Below are 25567 nucleotides of genomic sequence, written 5' to 3'. Positions count from 1 at the left end.
TAAAAGGGGATCAGCAGTGCTTGAAGGCATATGCTACTATACACACAAGATGGCATTTATTATTTTGAGTGATGTCCAGTGCCTCAGTTTAATAGGGTTGATAAAAAAGGCAGAAAATTAGGATTTAAAATCAAAGTGCTGTGTGTTACATGAAGAAACCAACCTTTACTATGCCACAGTAGCAAAAAGTGATTTTTTTCTGGGTCTCAGGACTGGAATAACAGCTTTACTACAGGATACAGTATATGAAATGGTAATATAGGATTTATAAATGTGTTATTGTTTGAAACAAATAAATAGAGGTAACAGACCTTTCAGCAGTTGCTCATCTAGGTTTACTGTAAATATGAAATGTTGTAGGTATGCTCAAAAAAATATGAGACTGAAAATATTTAGTGTTTTACAGATCCCTTAAGTAAGTAATATGAACTGATTATCTGTTGCTGTGAATAATGAACAAAGTAAATCCAGATTTAAAGATGTTTCCTTGAATGTCAGTAGGAAAAATCTTCAGCAATCAAGAACAGAAAGATTTGTGTGTGCAGATTTGATTACTAAAACATTAATGACAGTGAAGATGAAAACTGTCACTTGTCTTGGTTTGAGAAAATTTTGGTCTCCTTGTGACAACTGGCAACATCATCAAAACAACATCTGTTACATTGTGAAATAAGCTGAAGAATCCCTCAAATAACCTTACTATGGAATTTTCCCTGCATCTTATGTGTACTTGGAGAGAAGAAATAATTTTTCTTTTCATTATTGGCTAAATGTTGACTTTTAATCAGCAGTAGCGTTTTAAAACAGTTTTTTTTAAACAAAAAATAGGTAATTGTATTACAATATTTTTTCTGACTTTTGCTACTAGTCACTTTCGAAGTTTCAGCTGCATATGTCTTTGATTATGTGTTTAATTATAAAAAATAATTATAAAAAAATTTTGTGAAATTACTATAGCTTTTATGTGCAAGAACCACATGTATGTGGGTAAAAAATAATGGTTTTTTTGTGTGACAAAGCTATTAAAATTTTTATATGAAAAGTTTGTGGAAGGTAACTAAATAAGAAAACAACCCCCCCCCCCCAAAATAGAATTTGTTGCAGAAGCTGCTGAATTGCTGAGTATTATTTTGCACTATTGGATATAATATGACTAGAAGTCTTTCTTAATGAGAAATTTTATTGATCTAGGCCAGAAAACAAATGGAAAATCAACTTTTTTGGAAGTTAATTCTAAGAAAACAAAAGGGGATGCTAAGACAATTTATAATTTATGCCATCTTACTTTTAATTTTCAAATTTAGTTTTGCTCACATAGAGAAGAAATACTGTAGAAATTAATATTTTGAAATTTCTTTTGACTTAGGAAAAACTGACCAAGAGACTGCTGTGGCAGGAGATAAAGACATAAACCAGCCTTCCAGTAATCAAAGTGTACAAGCAGAGATCCAAGAGCAGTCCATCTGGGGAAATCGCACTGATGGTGACCTCATCAGAAGTAAGTATTTCCAGAACAAATTGCTGCCGTTGAGGCTTGCTTTCACAGTGTAATGGGATACTGCCTGTTGACTCTGTTAAATGTGTGTCAAATGCAATTGTGTTGCAACTGTAATGCACATCTACTGAATTTATTTCCCAGATTGACTCCTGTCAGCATGCATAAGCAACAAATATAAAGAAAGGTGTGATTCGAGTGGTGCAGTATGGTATAGAACTCTGTAGCATGTAAGCTTTTAAAGCCTTAGGTTTACATTCTTATCATTAATAGTACAGTAGTTAGTACTGCATGTATGCAGCTGTGCTAGGTGTCATCACCCTCAGTTTCCCAGGTAATGCATATATATAAGCAGCAGAGTACACTATGCTGAAAGCAGTTGCTTCCAGATGCACTGAGTATTGGTCAGGTGTAAGTTTTTTAAGGGTTTTGAGTCCTGAAGTAGTATACACATACTTTGGAACTGTGGAGTTTTTAAATTAGTTTTTACACATCCACATTCCTAGTGTATGTCCTGTATGCTTTAAAATGTAAAAAGGTACAGATCATTCCTATTTTCCTGTTTTGGACTAAAGATCATATGCTATCCATTGTACCCTCTTAAGGCAAAAATATTTCTGTCAACTGCCAGAGGTAATACTTTGTAATGCTCTAAAATTCTGCGAATGCTTGAATGTTAGTTGCTCAAGGGAGGGGCAGCATGAGGAGCTGTTCTCTAATTACTGGGTGTATTCAGAAAGAAAATGGACTAAATGCAGTGGTGCTTCAGGTCTCTTGAAGTTGTCTGATCATATGTTTCAGCGTTAGTCTCTCTTTACAATGCACACTATACTGTTGACAATGGGGTAAATTCATATTTCTGAACCTGCTGTTGTCAAAACTGGTGACTTTTTGCTGCGGTTATCCGTTTCTTTTTAGGCTGTTTTTTCACTTGTTTTGTTATTTTGCTTAGTTGTTTTTTAGTCTTATCTATACATTCATCTTCTCTGGAACTTCGTGTTAGCATTTGAAATTATTTTCAAATCTTAGTTAATCCTTTTATTTTTCCTAAATAATTAATCCCAGTAAATAGTTACACCTCTAATGTATTGAATAGTTATCTTGATCCTTTACAGGAAACTTGAATTTACTATGTCAGATATTAATTTGTTGATTTAAAATAATTCTTCAAGGGCTACAAACAGGGAGAATTGTCCTGCACAGCTTGAGCGTTTATTTAAGATTTACTTAATCCCAAAAGATTATTGTTTTAAACCTAACTGTTCCTGGACAAGCAATTGCTTTGTTCTTATGTTGAGGACATGGAAAGGTGTGTATGGCATCTTCTGTTTTTGGAATGGCCCCTTTTTCATTCCCTCTTCCTAGAAGTTTCCTTATTCCCAAAGCCATGAGAAAGCAGTTTGATTTCATAGCAGTTAGTAGCATGCCTAAACTGTGGAGGAAAGGACCAAGGACTGTAGGGTGATTCTGTGCATCCTCTAATCTGTTCACCCCCAAGACATACTGCAGTGGCTGCACTGGGGAGTGTGAGGAAATTACACTTTTTTTTTCAACATATAGTAGAATTTGCAGCAGATAGTGGAAACCCCTGGTAAAATGACTTGATGATTATATGTAGTTGTATCTCTGTGATGGAAGGGTTAGTTGCTGCTGAATCAAAAAAAAAAAAAAAAAAAGAACAGCAAAAGGGGAAAGATAGGATAAAATGTAAAAGTAAAAGGTACTGTTCCAGTGTGCATGACTATCTTCATCCTGGAGTCACAAGTAGCTTTACTCTGACTTTCAGTCAGAGTAGCACTCTGACTGTGGAAAGCAAGTTTAGCTGAAAGCTGTAAGTTTCTAAAACACTTAGTCTTAATAAGTGGGTAGAGGTTTTATTATGAGTCATATTTGATTAGATGCTATGATGCAACCCTCTCCTTGCTTCAGGTAACCTTTAGTTTAAAGTCTTCTAGATGGAAGAAATAAAAATTATGAAATCATTTTTCAATGATTTGAAATCAAGTTTCTTTTTGTTTTTTGGGTGTTTTTTGGGTGCGAGGCTTACGAGTAGGAAAGTTTGTTCTCCTTTTAAAAATTGAGGAAAGGTGCTTGACTAGTTACACATTTTGTAGTTTTCAGAAGTTTTACAACTCAATATACCTAGGAAGTAGCCACGTTTGAAAACTAAAACAAGTGCAGCAAACATAAGCTTTCTTATCACAAACATAACTTAGGTATTTAATGTAAAAAAAAAAGTATTGTAGCTCAAAATGGTCTTGATTCAAGCAGATCTATTGCCCCACCAAACTAAAATTCACAGACTGTTGCATATTGAAAGAAGTTTGAGGTTAGAAATAGTGTTTTGATTATTATGGTGTATTTTAAAACTCTTTCTAAAAATTGTTTTAGACAGGACATACTTCACAACTGTTCCACACTATCCTAATGATTCAGTTTCTTTTTTTCCCATACAGATTGTTTTCCATCCCCACAGTTGATACATACTCCATTTGTCTTAGCATTAGCTTTTACTTTATAAATGTTTCCAGCATTTAATTTCCAAGCTTTTCCTTGTTTGCAGCTGTTTTATCCTGCTGTTATATGGAATTAGATTAATCAGTCAGATTTACTGGCACACTAACAACGAAGTCCAGTGTTAGAGCCCCTGTAATGACTTCATTATGTATGATTTCTCATTTGCACTTGTGAACTCAGTTTACCAGGCAACATCAATAAACTAAAACACTGCCCCCGTTTTCCACAGTAAGATGTTTTACGTTCACCTTGCTTTGCCCTTTCAGTCTTTTTTTCAAGCTCCCTTTTTTAACCTCCAGAGATTCCCTCCACATTAGCCTTTTCCCTACCTCCTTTGGAGCATCCCTTCTCCCCATTAATGAAAATGTTTATAATATCCTGGGTAAATGGTTAATCTTATGGGAAGCCTCAACCAAGGAATTTATTGTTTTTGAAGAGAGTTTGAAAATCGAAAGATTACTGTTTACTGACATATAAACAATGAAGGGCTGTATAAGAAGGAAGCAGTTGTATTACCTTTTTGTAGTAACTGTTAATACACTTGCATAACTGTTACTGGAAGACTGTTCAGTTGGAGAAGGGTCAGGGGAGAACCACAAATATCTCAGGAATGACTGGAGTAGATGAAAATATGCCATGTTGTGGATAACCTCCTGGAATTCAATCTGTTTGGAGTTAACAAAAGGAATAAAGAGGGGCTTTGCCTAGTCCCTAAGAAGCATGCCACAACAAACAGAAATTTGTTAAGACAGTTCTTCAACTATAGCAAGACAAAGGGAGAACTAAATATAATGTCAGGAAGTTCAGTTAAACTAGGAATAAGGTGTACTTTTTTAACAGAGTATTTGAGAACAGGAAAAACTGCCAGTTCCTTGGTGGCTTTATGTGTGTTAAATTTGCTTTAGTCATCATAAGGTGGCAATTGCTATCCATATCCTTTAATTTTAGAACCTGAGTAAAGGAGAGTCTTTCCACAGTGGTTCCCCCAACTGGGAAGACATTTTTCAGTGTAGTTATTCTTCAAGAAAATGTTGAGACCTGTTCCCTGCTCTTCACAGACGCATGCATATTTTTTATATTATTTCTGACTGTAGAGGTTCCGCTTTTCAAAAGAGCTTTAGAATAACTCCATCTGCTATCTTTTCCGGCAGTGCATTTTAAATATCTGCAAACACCTTCTGCTTATTTTCATTGTATGGTCTGGTGGCCCATAATGGAGTGGTTCTGCTTCTGTTATCACTCACTGTTGGCAAGTGAGGAGGAGTGCGTGTTAAACATGCAGCAGAGTAACCTGTGGCTATAGGAATGAAGCCATAGCAGTTTCTGCTGCTCTGTGTTGCCACAATGCTCTGCTTTGTTCTCTGGAAGAGGTATGGGATTTTTTTTTTCCTCATAGAGAGAAAAAGTCTATAAAGATGGATTTTAGAATATTTAGGCAGGATTTTTGCAGAGGGCACTAGGTTATCTTCAATGTGTGTTGCTATGCAGGGAAGGGAATGTTTAAGAGGGAATAAAATGCCAGTCTTGAACACTATTTGCTTGTGAGGATTTAATCTCCTTTCCAGTTCTCAAGCAGAAGCTTAGCTATGTGATATTTAAGAAAACAAAAAACATCTACCATAGATTCAAATTGTCATGAATAATTGATTAATAATAATCCAATTCTGAAGATTAAATACCTAAAATATGCCCGTGTTTTACAGATAGAAAGGTCATTGCTATCCATCATTTTCTATCTTCAATTGTCTCTTTCTCCTCCATGGAACACCCTCCTGATAAGAGTGGTTCTTCAGAGAAAGGGATGCTTCTTTCAGCTCTGTGGGGATCAATTTTATATGGTCTTGTTGCCATTATTTTATTTACTATATTCTCTGGAGTAAAAATCTAGATATTTTTATCTTTCTGATTTCTATATTTTATGTTAACATTTTTACTTTACATGATTATTTATTTAATTTTAAGGTTTGGAAAGTCTTTTATTTGCCTGGATAAGTAAGTGATTTCTGTAGTTTGTTATGCTGTTTGTGTTTGGGTTTGTTTTTTTCTTCCAACAAGAAGTAGCTAATCTGCTTTTAGAAGTCTGTTTTGTTTGTTATTAATCTAGATATCTTTTCTATGTTCTATGATGCACAGTCATTTTACCAATTAATATGATTTCAGATGATCCTGTTTATTCTGTCTATAAAATGGTGCAAAGTGCTTGAATTAAATAATTCTTTTCAAAGCTAGAAAATATGACAAATACAGTCTTCTTGCAGCAAAACAGTGTGTGACTACAGAAATTGTGCAGAATAGATTAATGGAAATTATTCAAAATACATTACTGGGTTTGAAAGGTGTATTCTATTAGTTAAAGAAGTGATTTATGTACAATGTTCCAAATAGACCCAGGTGTAAAAACCTGTTAACCTATGAATGAACGAAACTTAATCAGTTCAATATTTATATAGCAGCACAGTATTTGATATTTAGAACCTTCTTTAAAAAAAGATTAATCTTTGACAAATCTGGCTAGTAGATCTAAAGAGGTCCTCCCTGAGAACTCCTCTCCCAGAGATTTTCTAATCCTCTCCCCAGCACAAGACTAGCCTGTGTTACTTCTGTTTTTCCCCTGCCTGGCAGTTCTCTTACTACAGCTGCTCCAAAAGTCTTCGAAAACCTTCTCAGGCCTATTGAGAGGCCTGGTGAGTTGTACAATCAAAGCCTTTCCCTTTGATCTTCACTTTCGCTTCTCCTGGCTAGAGAGGGATTTTCACAGGTAGCTGTACCATTATAGTTACATTCTTCAGAGTCTGACTGGGTCTTTGGTGTTAGCCTGGAAAAAAGGATGCTCAAGGGAGACCTTATCACTCTCTACAGCTGCCTGAAAGGAGGTTGTGGCCAGGTGGGAATTGGTATCTTCTCCCAGGACAAGAAAACACTGTTTCAAGCTGCCCCTGGGGAGGTTTAGGTTGGTCATCGGGAAGAATTTCTTCACAGAAAGGAATATCAGACATTGGAATGGGCAGTCCCAGGGAGGTAGTGAAGTTACCCTTCCTTGAGATCTTTAAGGAAAGACTGGACATGGCACTTAGTGCCATGATCTAGTGCACATGGTGGTGTTCTGTCGTAAGTTGGACTCAATGATCTCAGAAGTCTTTTCCAACGTAACTGATGCGGTGTGTTTCTGTGTTTGCAGAAGTCACTGTGAAATGACCTGAGTGTTGCTGTTGTAGTCCCTTGTAAACCGAACTGCTGCAAGGTGTATGTGTTTTCTCTATATCCTCTTCCCTTCAACTCTACATTGCATCCTGTAAGGAAATGCAGCTAGTGATGGGCTGAGATAGATAAGGAATTTGTACATTCTGTTATCACTCCATGTCAAGAAGTAAACTTCTTGCTGTTGTTACTCCATTTACAGAAGAGTACTCAAACTTCAGTGAGAAGTTTAAACTGTTCCAGATGGCACTAAGATAGGTGTGTGTATTCTGCATATCACTAATAGCCAGAATTACTTGGAGCCTTTTAGCTTCTGTTTTATTTTACTTGTGACTCTTAAAATGTTATCCTAATTTGTGGTCTGAGGCTGAGGAAGTTTGGATGGCAGTAATCATCAGTACCAGACAAAGGTGAAATTCTTCAAGTAACATGGAGATTACTGTGCTTGCTGTGTTTGGGCCTGAAGTAAATTGTATCTTAATTTCAGAATATTTTCCTGTGTTGTATTGGTACTGTCTCAGAATTAATCATGCTGTTATGCCTATATGGGAAAGAATAGTTATATTCTTTTTCTGATTAGTGTCTCTTATGGGGAAAAAAGTAGAATATGCTTGTAGTAGTTCCTTAAAGAGGAGGAATAATAAAACTCTTGCATTCTATGTGAAATACTATACTACCAAGCCAGTGAGTCAGTGTGGGTTTACTTTTCTGTTTTCAGTACTAACAGTATTTAGTTAGCCATGTTTAGCAAAGAAAACACTAAATTACAAAGTGAAAGAAAGTGTTGTTATCTAAGACATACTTTTAGAAACCTGTCTGCTGACAAAAATGTGATGAACTTAAACCATGGCAAAAGTTTTTTTTCTCATTTTAGATTTAATTTTGTATTTGCTCTCATTTGTGTGAAAAGCATGATGTAGGTTTTTACAGCTCAAAGGCAGTACTGTATATTATGTTTACATAAAAATAACTAAATGAATTCTTCAAATTTAAGAGTCATAATAGTTTTAAATATTTTTTTAATTTACTGATAAATAAGTGAAAGAGGAGGAAAGGGACTCATGGTCACAGGATAAGCCTTCGCCTATCCTGTTAACTTAATCACAGTTAAACATTCTTCTTTATATAGCTACATAGAGGAAAGAGAGGTCTGAATACTGCTTACTTCTTATGCATTCTGATAATATGATACCTATAGTGCAAAAGAACCCACAAGTACCTTTCCCTGAAGGTATTTTAATAAAAGAAAAGGAAAACCAGGAGCCTATGGTGTGTTGATGTCTTGTTGTGGTGTGGTTTTCTGTTTTCCCTTAAAAAATTCTTCATAATCCAAACCCAAGAAGCCTTTTGAAAAATATTAAAAAGTCAAACAGCTGTGGTCACTTGGGCTATTTCTGACACCAATTTTTAAAAATCATTTTCCTGACAAAGTAGGCTTCCAGTTATATTGAGGCTTGATTTGAGAGAATGATTGATTATTTGCTACCTGAACCTTAACTCTTTTTGAGTGAACTGTAGTGTTCTGGTGTGTGACAAATATTTTTGTGTGGAGACATCTCTTGAAGTTTGTGACTATAAAATGCAAACTTTTACATCCTACCAGAAGAACTTTTCAAAATTTGAGTGTGTCTGGATCCATGAATTTTAGAGGCTTAAATTTTACTCGTAAACTTTCTTCCCTCAAATTCTATGCAGTATCTCAATTATAATGTTTTTTCTTTGAACTATAAATATTATGACACTTGTTTGGAGAAAATTTAGCAATGCTAATGTTAATTACAGCAGAATTTCAGCTAAGAGACTATTTCCTGGTGCAAAGGTTCCTCAAGTTTAAGTGAGTTTTATTGATTTATGACTCAAACTTAAGGTTGTATAATGTTTGCATAATATGTTGAGAAGTTTGCTTTTGAGACAAGTCAAGTAGAGTGAACTGTTAGGTAAACCTATTAAAAAATGGCCTATGAGTCAGATTTGACCTTCAGGGCAAGTTTTTGCTGCTGAGAGACAGCATAAACTATTTGCCCGTTCTTTGGCATATCAGGGGCAAGCTTGTCTTCAGGTATGGGCAACTAGGAAGTGCATCTTCAAAAATAAAACCTCTTTGCCAGTTAGAAGGCATCTACCTTTCCCAGTATCCTTTCTTCAATAGGACAGGTGCATATTTTGACTGTATTCTATAAGTTGCAAGTTGAAATAAAATTCACATTTTGACAGAAAAGCAATGAAAGATTATTATACTGGCCAGAGCTGGCTGTAACAGCAGTGTTGAACCAGAATGGAATATCCTTTAGGTCTGGACAATTCAGGAACACAGGAGATCAGTGAACAATACTCTTTTTGCTTGAATTTCAAATTGGAAGAAAATATGTTTTGGTGAGAAGATTTGGGATTAATTTGCCAGGAAAAACTTGTCTGAGGGATCAACCTCAGTTTTTCATAGAGGTGATGCAGAAAAATATTTGGATGGTGAGGTGGGATACAGAGGTAACTTTGGATAGTGTACATTGTAGTTTTCTTATAGGTGACTTTATCAAATTACACCATGTCATTTAGTATTTCGTAGCTCACTTTGTAGCTGTGACTTCGTGAAGTATTTCCCTACTTCAATATATATGTATTCTTTTTACTGTGTGATGACTTTTTAGTGATGAGTCACTGTCATATTTATAATGTAAAATCAGTGTTGGTAAATATTTTTCTCCAACAGTAGATAGGTCATTCAGTGGGACTGTACACTGAGTACACTATGAAGTAACTGACAGCGTACATTAAGGCAGCTGAAGTAGCTGTAAGGTTTCTGTGCTTTGTGAGAGTCCTCTGCACAGCCCTTCTCTAAGCTGTTCTGTGCTGGATCAGATCCTGGAAACTTGCAACTAGTGTGAGTTTTGTATTTACAACAAATAAAACAGTGTTTAACTTTAGAAATATAGAAGGGAAAAAACAACTGAGAACACTTTTTAAAGGAGGAATTCTAGTAAAAGGTATCTGTTTTTTATCCTGTCATCTTCTTGTTCCACTCCTTTGACTGTTACTTGATATGCTTCTTGGTCCACTTGATTTTCTGATTCCCATTTGTAGCATAGTGTTATGCCTGAGGAATGTTTTTCTTACAATTTAGTTGACAGACTCAATTTTAAGTAAATCACTATTTCGTTTTAACTGTTTGTGTTATTACAGAGTATTTGCTACTCTAGCATTTTCAGAAGAACAGCAAGATCCACTTTCTGTGCTATGCTCCCTCTTTGAACAAGAGAAAATAACCTGGAAAAATTTTTGTTCGTTATCAAATCAGCGTCCACACCAGGGATGCTGCTGTGATAGCTGGAATAGGGCAAGAAGTTCAGGTCTCATTATTAATATTTTGTTCAATTTTTTTGAAGCAGTCCTTATGGAAAAGGAGAGAAGACTTGCTTGATAGCACAGGAAAGGTTTTGATAGAAAATACACTTTATTTTCAAAACCTAGAGATAAAAGTGCATTTCACGATGGCTATAATGCAATGGCACTTCAAAGTATTGATTTTTAAAGAACTCTTTAGAATTAGGGTTATTTTAGAAGAAAGTAAAATAATCACCATAAAGTGATATGGTGGAATCAAAGTTGGAAGAAAGCTAAAGGTTTGTTCCCATTTTTAATAAATTATTCTATATCCTCTTTCCCATATTTGCCTTTTAAAATAAAAGAATAAAGAAAAGACTGACCCATCCCTATAATAATTCTGATGCCAAGCCATTTTTCTCTTCTCTGTTTGCATAATTTTCTCTAGTGCCCCTTTTTCCTATTTTTCTGTTTGTTTGTCTGCTTGCTTGAACAGTCCTTTGTTTCCCTGCTTCTTTCTTGACTACAATGACAAACCTGTAAGTAACGACAGTGAGGTTGTGTTTAGAGGTTGACTTGAAAGTATTTTAAAGTGCTTCAGTACAAAAGCCTGTTTCAGCATCTATGTGTTAACATCAACATTTAAGCTGGTTTTTAAGTAGCAATGAACCTTGTGTTCATTGTAGCAATGAGGCATCTGACTATTGGAGAACTAGCAGTCAATTTTATAAAGATACTGTGCAATTCAGGCAAGACCTCCAGCTGTTAAATTTTACAACATTCTACGAAACTCAGCTTCTAGAGCCATGTGTTATGTGAGATTTAAATTTTCATAAAATAAAAAAAATAACCTGGTCTTAGTTTGTAGCTACTGACAAAAGTAGAAAGTTAAAGACTGAAAATTGGGGAAGACAATATAAAGGATTCATTTAAAAATAAAATATTGGTGATTTTTGAGTAGGTTGGCTTCTCTGTACTTCACTGTACAGAAACAAGGAATTTTGGCTAAATTGTCATGATGCCAATTAAAAGGTAGTAGGGAAATACTCCATTGTGATTTGTTGGTTCTAGCGGCCTCAGAAAATATTATGGCATAGTAAAATGTAGCCAGTTATACTGAAGGAACATGAAAAAAAAGGGTGCTGGAATTAATTCCATATGGCAGATAAAATGACAGATTGCCAAGACTCTTCAGAGCAGTGGATATGGTGGTATTAAAAACAGTGTAGTTCTGTCCCCATAGCAGTTGTTTGAGTGGTTTCCTATGTATTTTTGTTTGGGGCCAAGAAATGCAAGAAGTGAGGCTGCAGTGTTTGCCAGGCAGGAAAAGCTGCTCAGCACGGGGGGATGGAGGAGCAGCTTGGCTCACCTGTCACCAGCCTGGTCAGGTGCTGCTGTTGGTGATGATGCTGGGAGTGCTTTTGTGTGACTGAAGGCTTGTGTAAGCAGCAAGGGAAGGTGGGTTGTGTTTGATGTAGTTGCTGTGCTGTGTGTTGGATCTTTGTGGGTAAGAGAAGCTTGCTGTCTCAGCTGTAACTTTTTAAAGCTCTTAAACTGTAAATGGACAAAAAAAAAAGTTGCTGAATTCTAATGCTTTCACTTAAAATGCTGTTTCTTTTCTTGGAATCCTTCAGTTTACTGTAAAAACTTGTAATAAAATGTTCTTAAAATGTAGAAATGGACATTTTCAGTATTGCAAATAATACTGACGCAGCACATATTTCATTGCTGTATCTGCACTCCACTAAAAAAAGTAATCGTGATTAGTGCAGAAGGATTTTTTTTTTTTGTGAATAAAGAGAAGTATGTCATATCTATCAAATAAGACAAAACAAAATGTTTAAAGAAAAAAAAAACAACAAGAAAACAACTGTGTTGCAAGAAGCACTGATTCCAAGCATGGAGCTCATTCAAATTTATATACTACTTAAAAATATTTTTAACCAAAAGATGAACCAAATAAACTTCAGTGGGTCAAATTGCATAGTTTGGTAAATTGAAAGAACTATTTTTAATAGAGAATGAAAATAATTCCATAGGTAATGTTGAATGCTTTTAAACATTCTGGAGTAATAATCCCTATCTGCATGTTAGAGATAAAAACTAGTATTTTACTGTTAATATTGTTTGGGTACAACAATTTCATAGGGAATTATATCTTGTTTCATGAACAGAGTAGAGAATCAGAATTTTAGCTCAGTTGTGGAAAGAAAAATGTTTTACAGGTAATTTCATCCCATTAAAACAATTTATCTATTTTTCAGCTAATCTGATGCTTTCCCATGGAGTTAATGCATTTGTTTCTCTGAATTTCTGCGCTTGTTACTGTTGGTCACTGATGTGACACTGTATTTTTCTAAGAGAACAGATTTGTAACTGTGTGGGTCAGATATCAGAGCTTTCTTATGTATTGTTTGAGCAGCTTATGCTTTGCTTCCTTTCAGGAAACGAAGTGCATCGTTTTTACAGGAAGTTTGGTCTTCACCAGGCCCGGTCAGCAGCCTGACTTTTGCTCTGCTCTGAGGGTTGGACCTGTGAGCAACTGGCAAAAGCTCATTTAGCTTTTCTTTTTATTACTATATTGAATTCATGTAATCGAGGTCATTATGAAAACTTGGTCAGGATGTGTGGGTTTTTCCAGCCAAGTAAGAAAGAGGTCTTGCTAGATCATTTGGATAGAATCTGATAAATAAGCAGTTAAGTAAAAAATCTTTACCTTTTTTCCTTAGCATTGTGACAATGATTGCATGTTGAGTGCATTCAGTTTTGAATTTAACACACAAAGCTCTCAGTTGAAAGAGGTTTATGTTCAGAAAGACTGCATTGCCTTTTCCCTTAGCATATGAAACAACCGTTTTTGAGTCAAAGTTAAACTGCTGGTGGGGTGGGGTGGGGAAGGGAAAGCCAGTGAGCTCTGAGAAAGAGATTCAGCCTTTGAGTTCATGGTTGCTTGTGGATTTGAATCTAGGGAACTAAAAAGAGAATGTAGGTTTTTCAAAGACTCTGATAAAAAGTCTCAAGACTCTGTTCTCAAGAATCTTACTTGTACATCTTGCATAAAAATATTTTGGGTTAGATGGTGCCTTATCACTTCAAGGTACACTAAAGAGTTAGTTCAAAGGTGGAAAAAGAGCTCTCATTTCTGGGTTATCCTGAGGCCAAGCTGGTGCATTAGTGGCATACAGGAGCCCATGAGACAACATTGGCAACAGTAGCTCTGCCTGGAATGTGTGTGTGATTCAAAATTCTGTGGTGACCTGGGGTCCCTTGAGTGCTTTGGGATGGGGAAGCCCCGCTCATCTAGCCCATGGGTGGATTGGTGAGGGGTATCCTGTATCCATCTGCTAGACCCTGCTGGCCATAAGGGAGTTCTTCCAGCTGAAGAACATCAATAAATGAGACTAAATCTTTTCAGTGTGTTGTGTGTGCAAATAGATGCGGCTTCTCTTTCTCCTCACACTTTGTTTTTCAGGATCAGGAAATAGATGGACATTTACTGTTCTCTCTACCATATTTACACATCTTTTTTCTCCTACCAGCAATTGCTCTGTTAACTATGAAGTCTGCAGTTATGAAAAGATGGGTCATGAAGAGTTGTTATTCTGGACCTCAAGTCCTCACCCTGCTTTCTGACACAGAATTTCCATTTTCTGTTATGTTGCTAATGCTGAGTATGGCTGATTTTTTGCCCGGGTTCCAGGATCCTCTCTGACCTCAAGCAGAAGGGGAGCTATTGCTTCAGCACCTGATCACTGTATAAGTATGAAGTGTTTATCTTTGTTATATTTCACTGCTTATCAACTAATGAGTTATCATTTAGTTCTTTTCTTTCTTGTAAAATCTGTAGCAAATACTTCAGATCTACTGGGATTTTACTTGTGAATTTTTTTTTGTTTCTTCTTCCATACTCCTTTCTGCCCTCACAGAAGTGAAGTGGCTCAACTCACTATGTATTTTTTCTCTTTGTCTCCTTCCCTTCCAGTGTTCTCTTCTGGGTGGTTCCTATCGGCTCTTTTTTCTTTTGATGTTTTTGCCCTACTATTGTTTTAATAATGTAAAATCCCAAGTTTTAGCCTGTTATTTAGAGTTACTGTCCATTTGCTTCCCCTGTTACATTTTTCTTGCAGCTGTGTTTTTTTTTCTTTCTTTCTTTCTTTCTTTCTTTGGTTTTCTGGTGTTTTGTACCAGCCAATGCCAAACTTAACATCAGCTGTAGGTTGCAAAAAAGAACTACAGAGAGAAAATAAGTGCAGCAATGTAATTAAAAACTCCGTTATAAATTTATATATTACTATATTTGTACTCATGTTCTGTGTTTTCCTGCCATGTATTTATATAGTCCGCTCTTTATTGTTTGTTACTATGTTTTCACTCCTGTTTTTCTTTCTGCAATTAGTTTTGTTAATAGTAGCATTGGGTATTAAAATTGTAGAGATTACAAAAGATGAGATCAGGTGATCACACTTGAGGTGGGACACTTTCTAGAATCTTCTGAAATTCTGTTACTTGCATGAGTTGAGGACTAGAAATCAAAGGAGCAGTAAATTTTTTTTTTTTTTTTTTTTACATGAGTTTAGCTGACCACTATAGTCTTGACATGTGGACATACAGTATATATGGTCAGTGGGAAATTAACTTGACCTCAGAATATCTTCTTACTCAGAGGTGGATGCTGAATGGGCTTGGCTGAGAAGCTGTTGCCTCACCATCCCACATTTTTTCCCTGGGTGAAACAGAGTCTAGTTTGTCAGTGGTTGCAGGAGTTTGGAGGAATGCAGCAGGAGGTGCTGGAGGCAAGAGGACCTGTTTGTGCACTTGCTCAGTTATGGCTGTTAATGACATTGAGGTTATCTCTCCTGTCTGGTGCATCCTGCTGTGCCGCTTACGAGGCAAAACCCAGCAAGAGATATCCTGTTGTTTGTAGCTTCTCTTTGATGTTTTTTACTTTATTTGGGAACAAGTTACACAATGGTGAAGGGCATCAAAACTATTTCAAATATTTGGGACTTAATATTTTTCAAATTCCATAGGACACCAGTATATTTTTATGCAGTGGTATTACTGTATGTTATAGCAGGTATGAATAGCAACTGCTATAATGTCACGCCAACAGCCTGGATTAAATGTAGTGGGTTACTTTTCTTTTAAAATTGGAGCTACAGAAGCAAAGCATTCTGTTTCTCAGTGAGATGGATTATATTGCACTCCTAGTGCTCTTTATCATTTCAGGGCCTGTCTTCACATTTAGGAAATTATCTTAAAGAAATAGGTCTATTTTATTACTTTAAGAATTAGCAAAAAAGCTAATTCTCTGATTCTTAATGCATTGATTATTCACTTCTCAGATCCAGTATTTTACAAGCCACTATGCTTTATAAAGGAAGATGTAACAACAACCAATCAAACAAAAAAAAAAAACACAAGGAGATGAACAAGCCTCTTAATAAATTACCTCTGTAGAAAACACAGGACAAAATAACTAAACAACTCACCTTAAATAAGAAAAATATCTTAAATTAAAAAAAAAAAAAACAGAAACCCAAAAAAACAACCCACAAACAAGCTGCCACAACAAACAACAAACTAGCTGCAGTAGTAACTAATGAATCTATTAAACTCCATAAATATGCCCTAGGAGCATTGGAATGGTGACCACGAGTAAACCTGCCATTCTGCATGTCTGTACAACTGTTACCACTGCAGTACATAGTTGTAATGCTATGAAACATAACAGCAAATACAATACAATTGTTTTCCAGTTCTAGCTGAATGAGTGATAAGAAAAATGGATACAGAAATGTTGCAAATGGAAAGTTTGCAGTAAAAATTCCTGCTTTTGAATGCGACATTATGTAGGGATTTATTCCCCAAGTGTATGGGTGTCTGTTACCTATAATGCCCCGGTTTGTGTTTGGCTTTTAGTATTCTGTGGTGAGTTCCTGTTTGTTTTCAAGAAGTGACAAACTATGCTACAGTAAGAACTATGTTCAGCTTTATGTAGGTGTAGTTTAACAATCAGGGCATTCTGTGAATTCTCTTTATTTCTAATTTATATTGCAATCTACCAAAAATTCCCAGATCATCTGCAAAGTTTATCATAGGTGACAATATTTGCAGTCTCAGAAAAAAACATCGCTAATGACAGCAAGATATTTTTGATAAAGAAGAATAATTTACTGACAATCTACTGGTAATTAGAAGCCAATGGGTATTTTAATTCTGAGATAATTGTTACAAGATAGGTAACTAAAAATGTTAGGGGATTTGCTCAGTTTAGCAAAGATTTAAAATTTGCTGTTGCAGTCATTAAAGAAAATCAGTGGCCATTTGTTCATTTTCCAAAATCACATCAGGGAGGACATAGTATTTGTAAATGGAGAAATTCACTCCATATTTTCAGTTGGAATGCTTATCAACTTTGTAAACTCTGTCTACCAGCCGTTTTCATGCTTCCCTGTGGTAACTGCATCTCTCTGGGTACGTCAAAGACATCTTTATACAATTCCTGCAACCCTTCAAAGAGTGTGTAAAGTCCTGCAGTGCTTCCAAAGGAAGGCACTGCAGGTGTCTTTGCACAGATATAAGAGTACTTTGGGCACTGTCTTGTGCACTTGTGTTGCTTCTCAACCATAGACACACATGCACACGTTTGCCATTCTTGTCCACCCTTCACCAAGTGAAAGCTGACAGGATAAAATGTCTTTTCCCTTTGTCCCCTGCCAGCCTTGTTTCTGTTATACCAGGTGTTCCCTGGGTGTGCTCTCAGATGTATTCTAACAAAGTGTTCTCAGTGTGGGTCCTGTAAAACTCGTACCAGCAATTTTACTACAGTATTTTCATTACAAAGGACATGCTGTTTCATAATAATATATTGTATTCATTTTGAAGATATCCTCACGTCTTACAAGAAGGAATTCTAAAAGGGTGGTTGATGCTGTTAGTTGATACTTTGTTTTCCTTGTAAAGTCAGCATGGTATAAAAAATTCAGTGTAAAAAAATGATTTTAAAAGATAGATGGTGCCTTGATGGTACCTTGTTATTTAGTTAATGTATGCCTTCTGTGATATGGTAGCTGCAGTATATGCTATTTATGTCCCAGAAAATATTCAAAAATAATTGCTGACAAAAGCCACTTCACAGGTTGACTCAGAGGTATGTCTTGTAATCTGAATGTTAATATTCTGGATAGCTAGACAGAGAAAACTATTGATGTATTTTAGAGACTATTCAGGATTTAGTTAGAAAGTGGAGATGGACAAGGATTGAGATACTTGAGTTCTTCCAGTTTCAGTAAAATTTAATGCCTATAACATATAGAATATATAATATTCTTGAAAAGTTAAGATTTTTTTGCTAGTCAGTGGGAAATGTTGCCTTTTAGATCTAAAGAATTCTTGTTTTCTCCAGAAGTAATTTAGAATCACTTTAATTTTACTCTAGAATTCAGACAGCCCCTAGTTTTACTGTGCAATTCTTGACTGTCATCTGCTTTATCTTCCCCCTTAAGCTTAAATTGGTATTATGAAGAAGCACTAATAAAAACCAGAGGCCTGATTCCTACCTCCCTTACATAGTCTGTTCCATATGATCCATGCAGAGGGGGTAGGAGTAGTGTCTATTGAACTCAAACAGTCCTTCCAGCTGAAATTAATGTGTAGATCTTGACTTTCAGTGTTAGTGGAACCAATCAGGACTCTGTATTTCCAGAAAAGCTCATCTTCTTATTGTAGTTGTGAAGGTTTTGGGAAGAGAGAAGTGTTAAGAATACTGTCAAGTGAAACAATATGTTGTATTTTCTCAATATTTGAAAGTACCATTACAGTTTTTACAACTAAGAGCTGTGCATTTTATTCTTCCCACATCCACCTGCAAAAATACTGTTACTGTGGCCTGATTTGTCATCCTAAACTATTGTGTCATACATACATAAAGAAAAAAATTGTTCTTCCCTCTCTGGGTGTGTAGTCATATAACTCAGGCTGTAAACTGGAAAGTTTTTTCAATCACTTTCAATGGTCAGACTAGCAATACTCCATGGGTATCTGTATCAGCTGGCTTAGAATTGTGTTTGATGTGATTAGACTACTAATTAACTGTGTCAATTCTTCTCTCCTGCCTGATGTTTTGTTTTGATTCACTTTGACTCAGAGGAGTCTGCATTTGGTGTATGTTGGTTTTTGTTGTTTGTCTAAAATCCCTAATGATAGGTTAGACTGTTTCCTTTTGGTCCTCTTTTGGTTGAGAGTTTCTCTCTGTTGACATACATTTTTCTGTTAAATGCATGCATCAGAATGTTTCTTTTAAGAACAGCTGGGACTTTTCAATGTGTGAAAACCGTGTGTGGTCAGGGTGCATATATATGTGTATATTTGTTTAAAGTGTGCCAAAGGTTTTACAGTCTGAAAGAGAATGTGCATAGTTACTTCAAAACCATCAAAAACCATAATAAATGTTTACTACTTGAATTCACCAGGTAGTAACCTTACAATTAAACTATTGTGCAATGTCAGGTAAATAACAGCAGAAGTTACTGTATTAAGGCTCACTTTGCAAAGAAACACACTAATAGATAATATGCTATAGCAATATATTGCCTTTTTATTGCTTTTCCAAGCAGGTTCATGTGAAGTTATTACTACCTGTATTATCTGCTAGTTTTCTATCAAAAATACTCAGTCTATTGCATTATTAATCTAATATTTATCATTCTTATTGAAAATCCACTAGTGTTAGCACTGTATAAAATACTGACTTAAATCTACTGGTTTTGCTAAAGATTAAAAAATTAAAATATTAACCTGAAAAGCATGATATTTCTTAGGACATTTTGAAACTACTTATTGTAGAAGTTTGAAATGACAATTTTTCTCTGTTGTCTGAGGAATTATTTTTTTCTTAATCTTTAACATATAGTAAGTGACCGGTACTATCCTGATTTGACGATGCTTGAATGTTCATCCAACACACATTTGAAATTTTGATGTGTATTGCATTAGTTAGTGAATATCAAGAATAACATTTTTGCTCATACATAGAGTGTAAAATGGGATCTTTTGTAGCAGCACACGGCCTGTTTAGAATGATATAACAGGCGCTGAATGTTCACATATCAAACAAAATGCCATCTTTCTGTAGAAAAGAGGTGTCAAAAAGTTTCTTTGTACCTTTAACGCATGTGATTATGTAGTACAAAATGCAGAGTTTGTAAAATTTCTTGAATATACAGGCAAAAAATGAATAATTCAAAACAACTCATAAGTTCCACATTCTATTGTATCTTTTATAACGCAGGCAGAAGATAGCATTGTGTTCCCAGTAGAGCTGAATTTGCACAAGTTACACCTCAGAAAATGCCAGATGGTCTATGGTCTACTTTTGAGAGCTGTCACATATGTAAAGATTTGAAAAAAGAAAGACAGCTGAATGAGAGCAGTGGATCATTAAAGAGAGAGTGAGAGTCCCTGGGTATCACTGTGTTTTAAGAAGCATTGTGTCGTTCTCCATATTACACCTTTTTTTTTTAAGATACACACAACCTTTAAAAAATAAGGTAAAAATATTTCTATTCTAAACTGAGTGGTTGTGGTTTAATCTCAGAACTGTCAGTTGCTTTTGTTCTTTATGCTAGAATGCGGTCATATGGTTCCTAATTGGTTTCAAGTGTGTTTTAACCATAAGATTCAAGTCTCCCTAGTGCAAAATTATCAATAAAGTTAAAATAAATTTAAATTGAGATAACTAATCCATTTGGGGTTTTATTCCATTTTGATTTGACCTGCGTATCACACGTGAATACTGTAAAGCCAGTCAGCTAAAAAGTTGTATGTTAATGCTAAAAGGCACAAGTAAGAGTACTCTGGGAACAGGATTACGTAATAAAAAATTAAAATTGAAAAAATCATAGAAAAGTCCCTAAATGATTAGTAAAAATAATAATAAAAGAAAGAATCTATAACTGTTCAGATTTCCAAGACTTTCCATTTATCCACAATTTGACAGAAACACACCTAATTTTAAAGACTGTATTTTAGATATTTTGTCAAGTTGCTGTATTGTAGCAAAGTCCCAAAAAATATACAAACAATTTGTAAGCTGCCACCACCAATTTAACTGGTGTAGAAAAGGTCATAGATGTCAGTTTTATAAACTGACATTCAGACATAGAGAATTTTTATAAAAGTCTATTCCTTGTGTTTATTGAGGAAGGTTAACTGCTCCCCAGCAATTCCAGTTCATTGGTACAACTGCAGTACTCCACAGCAGGGAATCATAGGCAATGCAAGGTGAGGAAACATTACATGAAATGTGAAAAACACTGTTCCTTAATTAGAAAATTTGCATTTAAGTGGAATAATGAAGATAAAAATATGGGGTTCTCTGGACATAAACACTGAACTTTAGAGAGTAAATTTTCATTCCTGATATTTGCAAAGATTTTTGACTGTTTTTCACATACATGGAAAGTGAATCTACACAAAGGGTTCTTGGTAGTAGACTGTTAATAATACTTATTCAAATAGGAAAAAATTCCCTAAAAGTTTGTTTTGGAATCTTTATGAGAGTTTGGAAATGTTAACCAAATATATAGTGTTGCCTTAAGTTTCAGCTTTCATGTTTTCCAGATTCTATACTGCATTAGTATATAACTCCGAACTTCATATAAAGTGTCAGCAATTGCTCCTCACAGTTTAGTTAGACAAAACAATCCTTTTCCAGCTTGAGAACCGAGGCCAGCTTTGCAGCTTCAGACCCAAAAAGTATAAACAACAGCAAATTGAGGAGAGCAATCTGAGAGGATGGGACTTAATAACCTGAAGCTGTAATTGGGCAATTAACCCCAATATGTAAAATGGACCAAAACTTGTAAAAGTGTGAAAAGGTGTGACCTGTTGTGCATCTTGGGTGGAGCCACAGCCAGGCTGTGGTACTGCCCAAGGTGTATCCTTTGAATGCTTTTCAATAAACACCTACTGTATTCCTTTAACACTGTCTAACCTATGTTCTAAGTAGCCTCTCAAGACATCAATAGCACAAATTGAATTCCAAAGTGAAGTGCCTTGCTTATGTTTCTATTCATGGATTTTACAAACACTAATGCAAAATTGAAGGATAAACAGTTTCAGTATTGTCAATAAAAAAAGCCTTTGGGTAACAGTTACTTCTCTAGGTCTCAGGTAGTATGCTCCTGTTCTGTTGGCTTGAAGGTTTCTGAGCATTTACTACTGGTTAGGGAATGGTCTTTGATCTTTGTAGTCCCTGTACCAGCTTCAGGGAGTCTAAAACATGAATGTTTCCTCCAGCCCTCTCTTTCTTTCCTGCAGCAGAAGATTATCTCTTTGGTCAAGCAGGGTCAAGCAGGGTTATTCTGATCTAGATAAATGATGGCAGTCAAGGCTATCTTCTGAAAACATTAGTGGCAGTGACTAAAATATCAAGTGTCAAGAAAAGCATGAACCAGTTCATATTTAAACTATCATGAAAAAGAATCCTTTGTTGTCTGTGAGCGTGACCAGAACATAAAGTTTAAGATTTGTGTGAATTTTAATCTGGAAAAGTTTATGATCTTGGAGAAAACAATCTGAGAATGGTGTTAGTGTTCTAGATAAAAGGAAAGCATTGGGGGTTAGGAAAATTTAGAACTGAGTCCATGTTGGTCTGTTTGTCCTAGTAGTATTTGTTGGAAAATTTATTAACTTGTACCTGAAGTGATCAGTGGAGTAGTTTCTTTTAGAAGAAGCTACCTATAATTATCTATATGTATTTTTACCTTGATACTGTGAAATCATCAGAAAATTGATATGAATCATCTGAAAAGAGAATGAACTACAGCACTGTTTTTCCTTACTTCTGGCCTTAATTCCTTGTCCGTTTGGTATTTAATAGAATATAAATTTCTTCTTTGACATAACATTTTTGAATAGGTGAAGATTGTACTGTCTGGAAACCTCTTTATTTCCTAGCATGATGCAGTAGTGTTTTGATTAGGAGAGATGATTGGGCTGATGCTTTTTGATTGTCAAACCTTGTTGTGTTACTGTGTTTAGAGTTTAATTAGTTTTCTCCCACAAAACCTGCATTTTTTTTCTAAATAAGAATTGTTACATTGAAACCACTTTTTTTATTATTACAAAGCTTTACATTAAAAAAATATGCATATTTTCTTTAGTTACAGATTAAAGAATACATAGGAAATCCCTTTTCCATGTTGTTAAAATTTTCTCCTTTATGATACATTAGCTCAACACAAAAGTTTCATGCTTGCTCATTGGGATGAGTTTATAGCATGTACTTTTGGAGACTTAGCCAGGTCACTGCAGATTCTTGCCTGGGCAGGGTTTTTTTTTCCCCTTTGAGCATTTTAATGTCTCCATTAAATCCCTTACTGGCCTGTTACAGCCATTTCTAAAATTGTGATTCTGAGTTGAAGAATACAGAGGGGAGGGGGACTCTGGCTTGCCCCAGCTCTGTGGTATTTGAATGCATGTTCCTTCTGTTACCTCTTCCACAAAACTGGATTTCCATTGGTTTTGTACTTCTCAGTAATCCATGATCTTTATAAATCTAAGCTCAAACTTCTTAGTTACCTGGATGTTCCTGTTCTTCTGTAATATACTGGGTGGCTGAGTGTCAGGGGACCCCTACCATGTCAGGTTATTTTCTAAAGGCTAGCAGGTTGGCCAGCCTGCATCTTAGCCCATTAATGAGGTTTGCCTGTTTACTCCTACACTTTTTCTCTCATTTGGGTGTATTTCACACATTATTCAATTTCTTCAATACAAGTTTATCTCAGTTTTGCTATATTCCTTCCCAATCTTGACTTTTTCCCTTGCTTCAAATTACTTACATTATTCTCTGTGTAGTTCATAGAGCATTGCAAGCCTTTCCTTGCATTGTCAAATGAACAATCTAGGCCTCATGCAGATGTGAGGTGCTTTTTAAATACCTAATAATTATTTTTAATCTAGAGATATTTTTTGCTTTATTGTCTTAATGGGGGATTGTTAACTTGTCAGTCTGTCTTTAGATCAATACGAGCAAGGAAAGTTGCATTCCCAGTCTAGTCTAAAGTGTTCAGTTATCAATTTGCAATTTAAATTAACCCTTTCTTTCTTGTACTTTAAGCACAGCCTCAACGTTTGCCTCAGCCAAATGCTTCAGCACTGGAAAGGAGTGAGGAAGAAAGTGGCAAAATCCAAAATGGCCATGTGGGTCTGAGTAATGGAAGTGGAATTCACAACGGGGTCAAGCATGTGCCTGCAGACAACAGAAAGCTTTCATCTCCTGTTTCAGAAAAAATGCACAAAAAAATTCAGTCCACCTTGTCTGTCAACAGCAACAGCAGCAAGAAGAGTAAAATAAGCTCTGTGTTTTCTCAAAAGCCAGGTACTTCACCAGAAGGTAAGCTGATATTCTTATTTAAAAACCCAAACTGAATAAAGACCAACCAAACCACAATAAAAATTATACAATCAACTGAAAATAATTGAAGAGTGTGACTCATGCTCCAGAAGCAAACAGAACGTATTAAGATAAAAGACAATCTTCTTTCCCAAAGGAAAATTTTAAGTATTTGAAGGAAAGGGAAGGAATAGGAGAGTTCTTGCTTTCAAATGTTTGGTCAGCATGATCTGATGTTTTAGTCCCTGTACTTAGTATCCTGAACTGATAGAAACTCCTGTCAACATTGTCACACATGCACCAGAAAAAAAAAAAAAACAACATTAAAGTGCTACTAGTTCAAAGCATAGTAAATATTTAAATCCAGTAATGGCAATCTCCGTGAGGGTAGACTTTGCTTATGAAATTATCTGTTAGCCAATCTCCTGACTAGCTGTGTGGTCAAAACATTAGATAATACAACAATAACCTGTGCTTCAGACCTGTGTGTCATAAGCTATATTTGGGATGTAGATAATGTGCATGAAAAAGCTTCATACTTCTGCATAGCTTAAATAAGCAAAAGTAAATAATTTCTCTTCTGGTTTAGCTGTGTCTCTGTGCTCTCACTGCTTGCATTTACACTTATTGTTCCAGAGTTCCTGAGCTTCTCAGTCCACTGCCTTCCGATTAGCACTAATATATATATATACTCAATGGACTTTGTTACTGTCCTTAACAAGAAGAGTGTAGAGATGCTAGAAATCTTACTGGTTTGAGGCAGGCATAGATGTGACTGGTTAAAAAAACACATCTAGAGGGAGGGGACAGAAACAGATTCTTAGAGAAATGGGAGATGGTAGTGTTCAGTGAAATGGGGAAGATTCTCAGCCTAGATGAAAGGATCAGAAGGACCGCATGTAGCAGCCTGAAGGAAGCTGACTGATATCAGTGGAGTGACTCCTTTTGGCTTCAACTATTTTAGTCAAACTTAGTGAATCTGTGTAGTAATACCAAGAACACCTTCAGTCAGACTCTTCCATGGGCTGGTTCCCCTTGCTATTGTTTATTTTCATGTTTATCTTCAAGAATCTACTGTTACTTTTCTGTTGCACTCTAACATTTCTTTACAAAATCACAACTTCATACTTCCTGTGTTCCCTTTTCTGTTACATGAAATATCTTTATATGGTTCTCCTTAGTGCACTTTGAAAAGACTGTATCTTAAGAATCCTAGATCTGTTCATGTGACTGAAACAAAGTGCAGGCCTCTAGATTTTAAATAATTCAATCTCTGAAGATAAAAAACCCCAAACTGTTGTTTTGAAGGCAGTGCCTGCCCTGTTCATTCCTCTATACAATTAATTATGGCAAACATTTCCTTTTTTCTTCTAAAATTATCCTGTAATAAAAACAGTTGTTGGGGATTTTTTCTGTTTAATGACTGAATATAATTATGTCAAATTACTAAGTGATTGAAGAGAAAATTATTAATATCTTTAGATTTAGCTTTAAATTCTAATGTCTAATTTTAGTATCCAACCGAATTGTGTTAGTTGCCTGAAACTGCCATCATACAGTATTTTTATGTGCAGTAGAAATGTCATTATCCTTAAAGGCATATCTGATTAGAATATAGATAATTAAATAGTGTTGTCACA

The 25567-nt window shown here is 35.5% G+C and overlaps 1 protein-coding gene across 4 annotated transcripts in view; it reads left to right on the top strand.

Moving 5' to 3' along the window:
- Positions 1-25567, top strand: part of MDFIC (MyoD family inhibitor domain containing) — a 51601-nt gene that overhangs the window by 12047 nt on the left and 13987 nt on the right. For all 4 annotated transcript variants that reach the window (XM_021545241.3, XM_077783443.2, XM_077783442.2 and 1 more), the window contains exons 3-4: positions 1367-1498; positions 23652-23927. In XM_021545241.3, coding sequence (XP_021400916.3) covers positions 1367-1498; positions 23652-23927 — 408 coding nt within the window. The remainder of the gene's footprint in view (positions 1-1366; positions 1499-23651; positions 23928-25567) is intronic.

The sequence above is a fragment of the Lonchura striata genome, chromosome 1A, assembly GCF_050655825.1.
Source record: "Lonchura striata isolate lonStrDom1 chromosome 1A, ASM5065582v1, whole genome shotgun sequence".
In the NCBI taxonomy this organism is placed as follows: Eukaryota; Metazoa; Chordata; class Aves; order Passeriformes; family Estrildidae; genus Lonchura; species Lonchura striata.
Note: the sequence above shows the minus strand (reverse complement) of the source record. Positions and strands in the feature narration are given on the sequence as shown.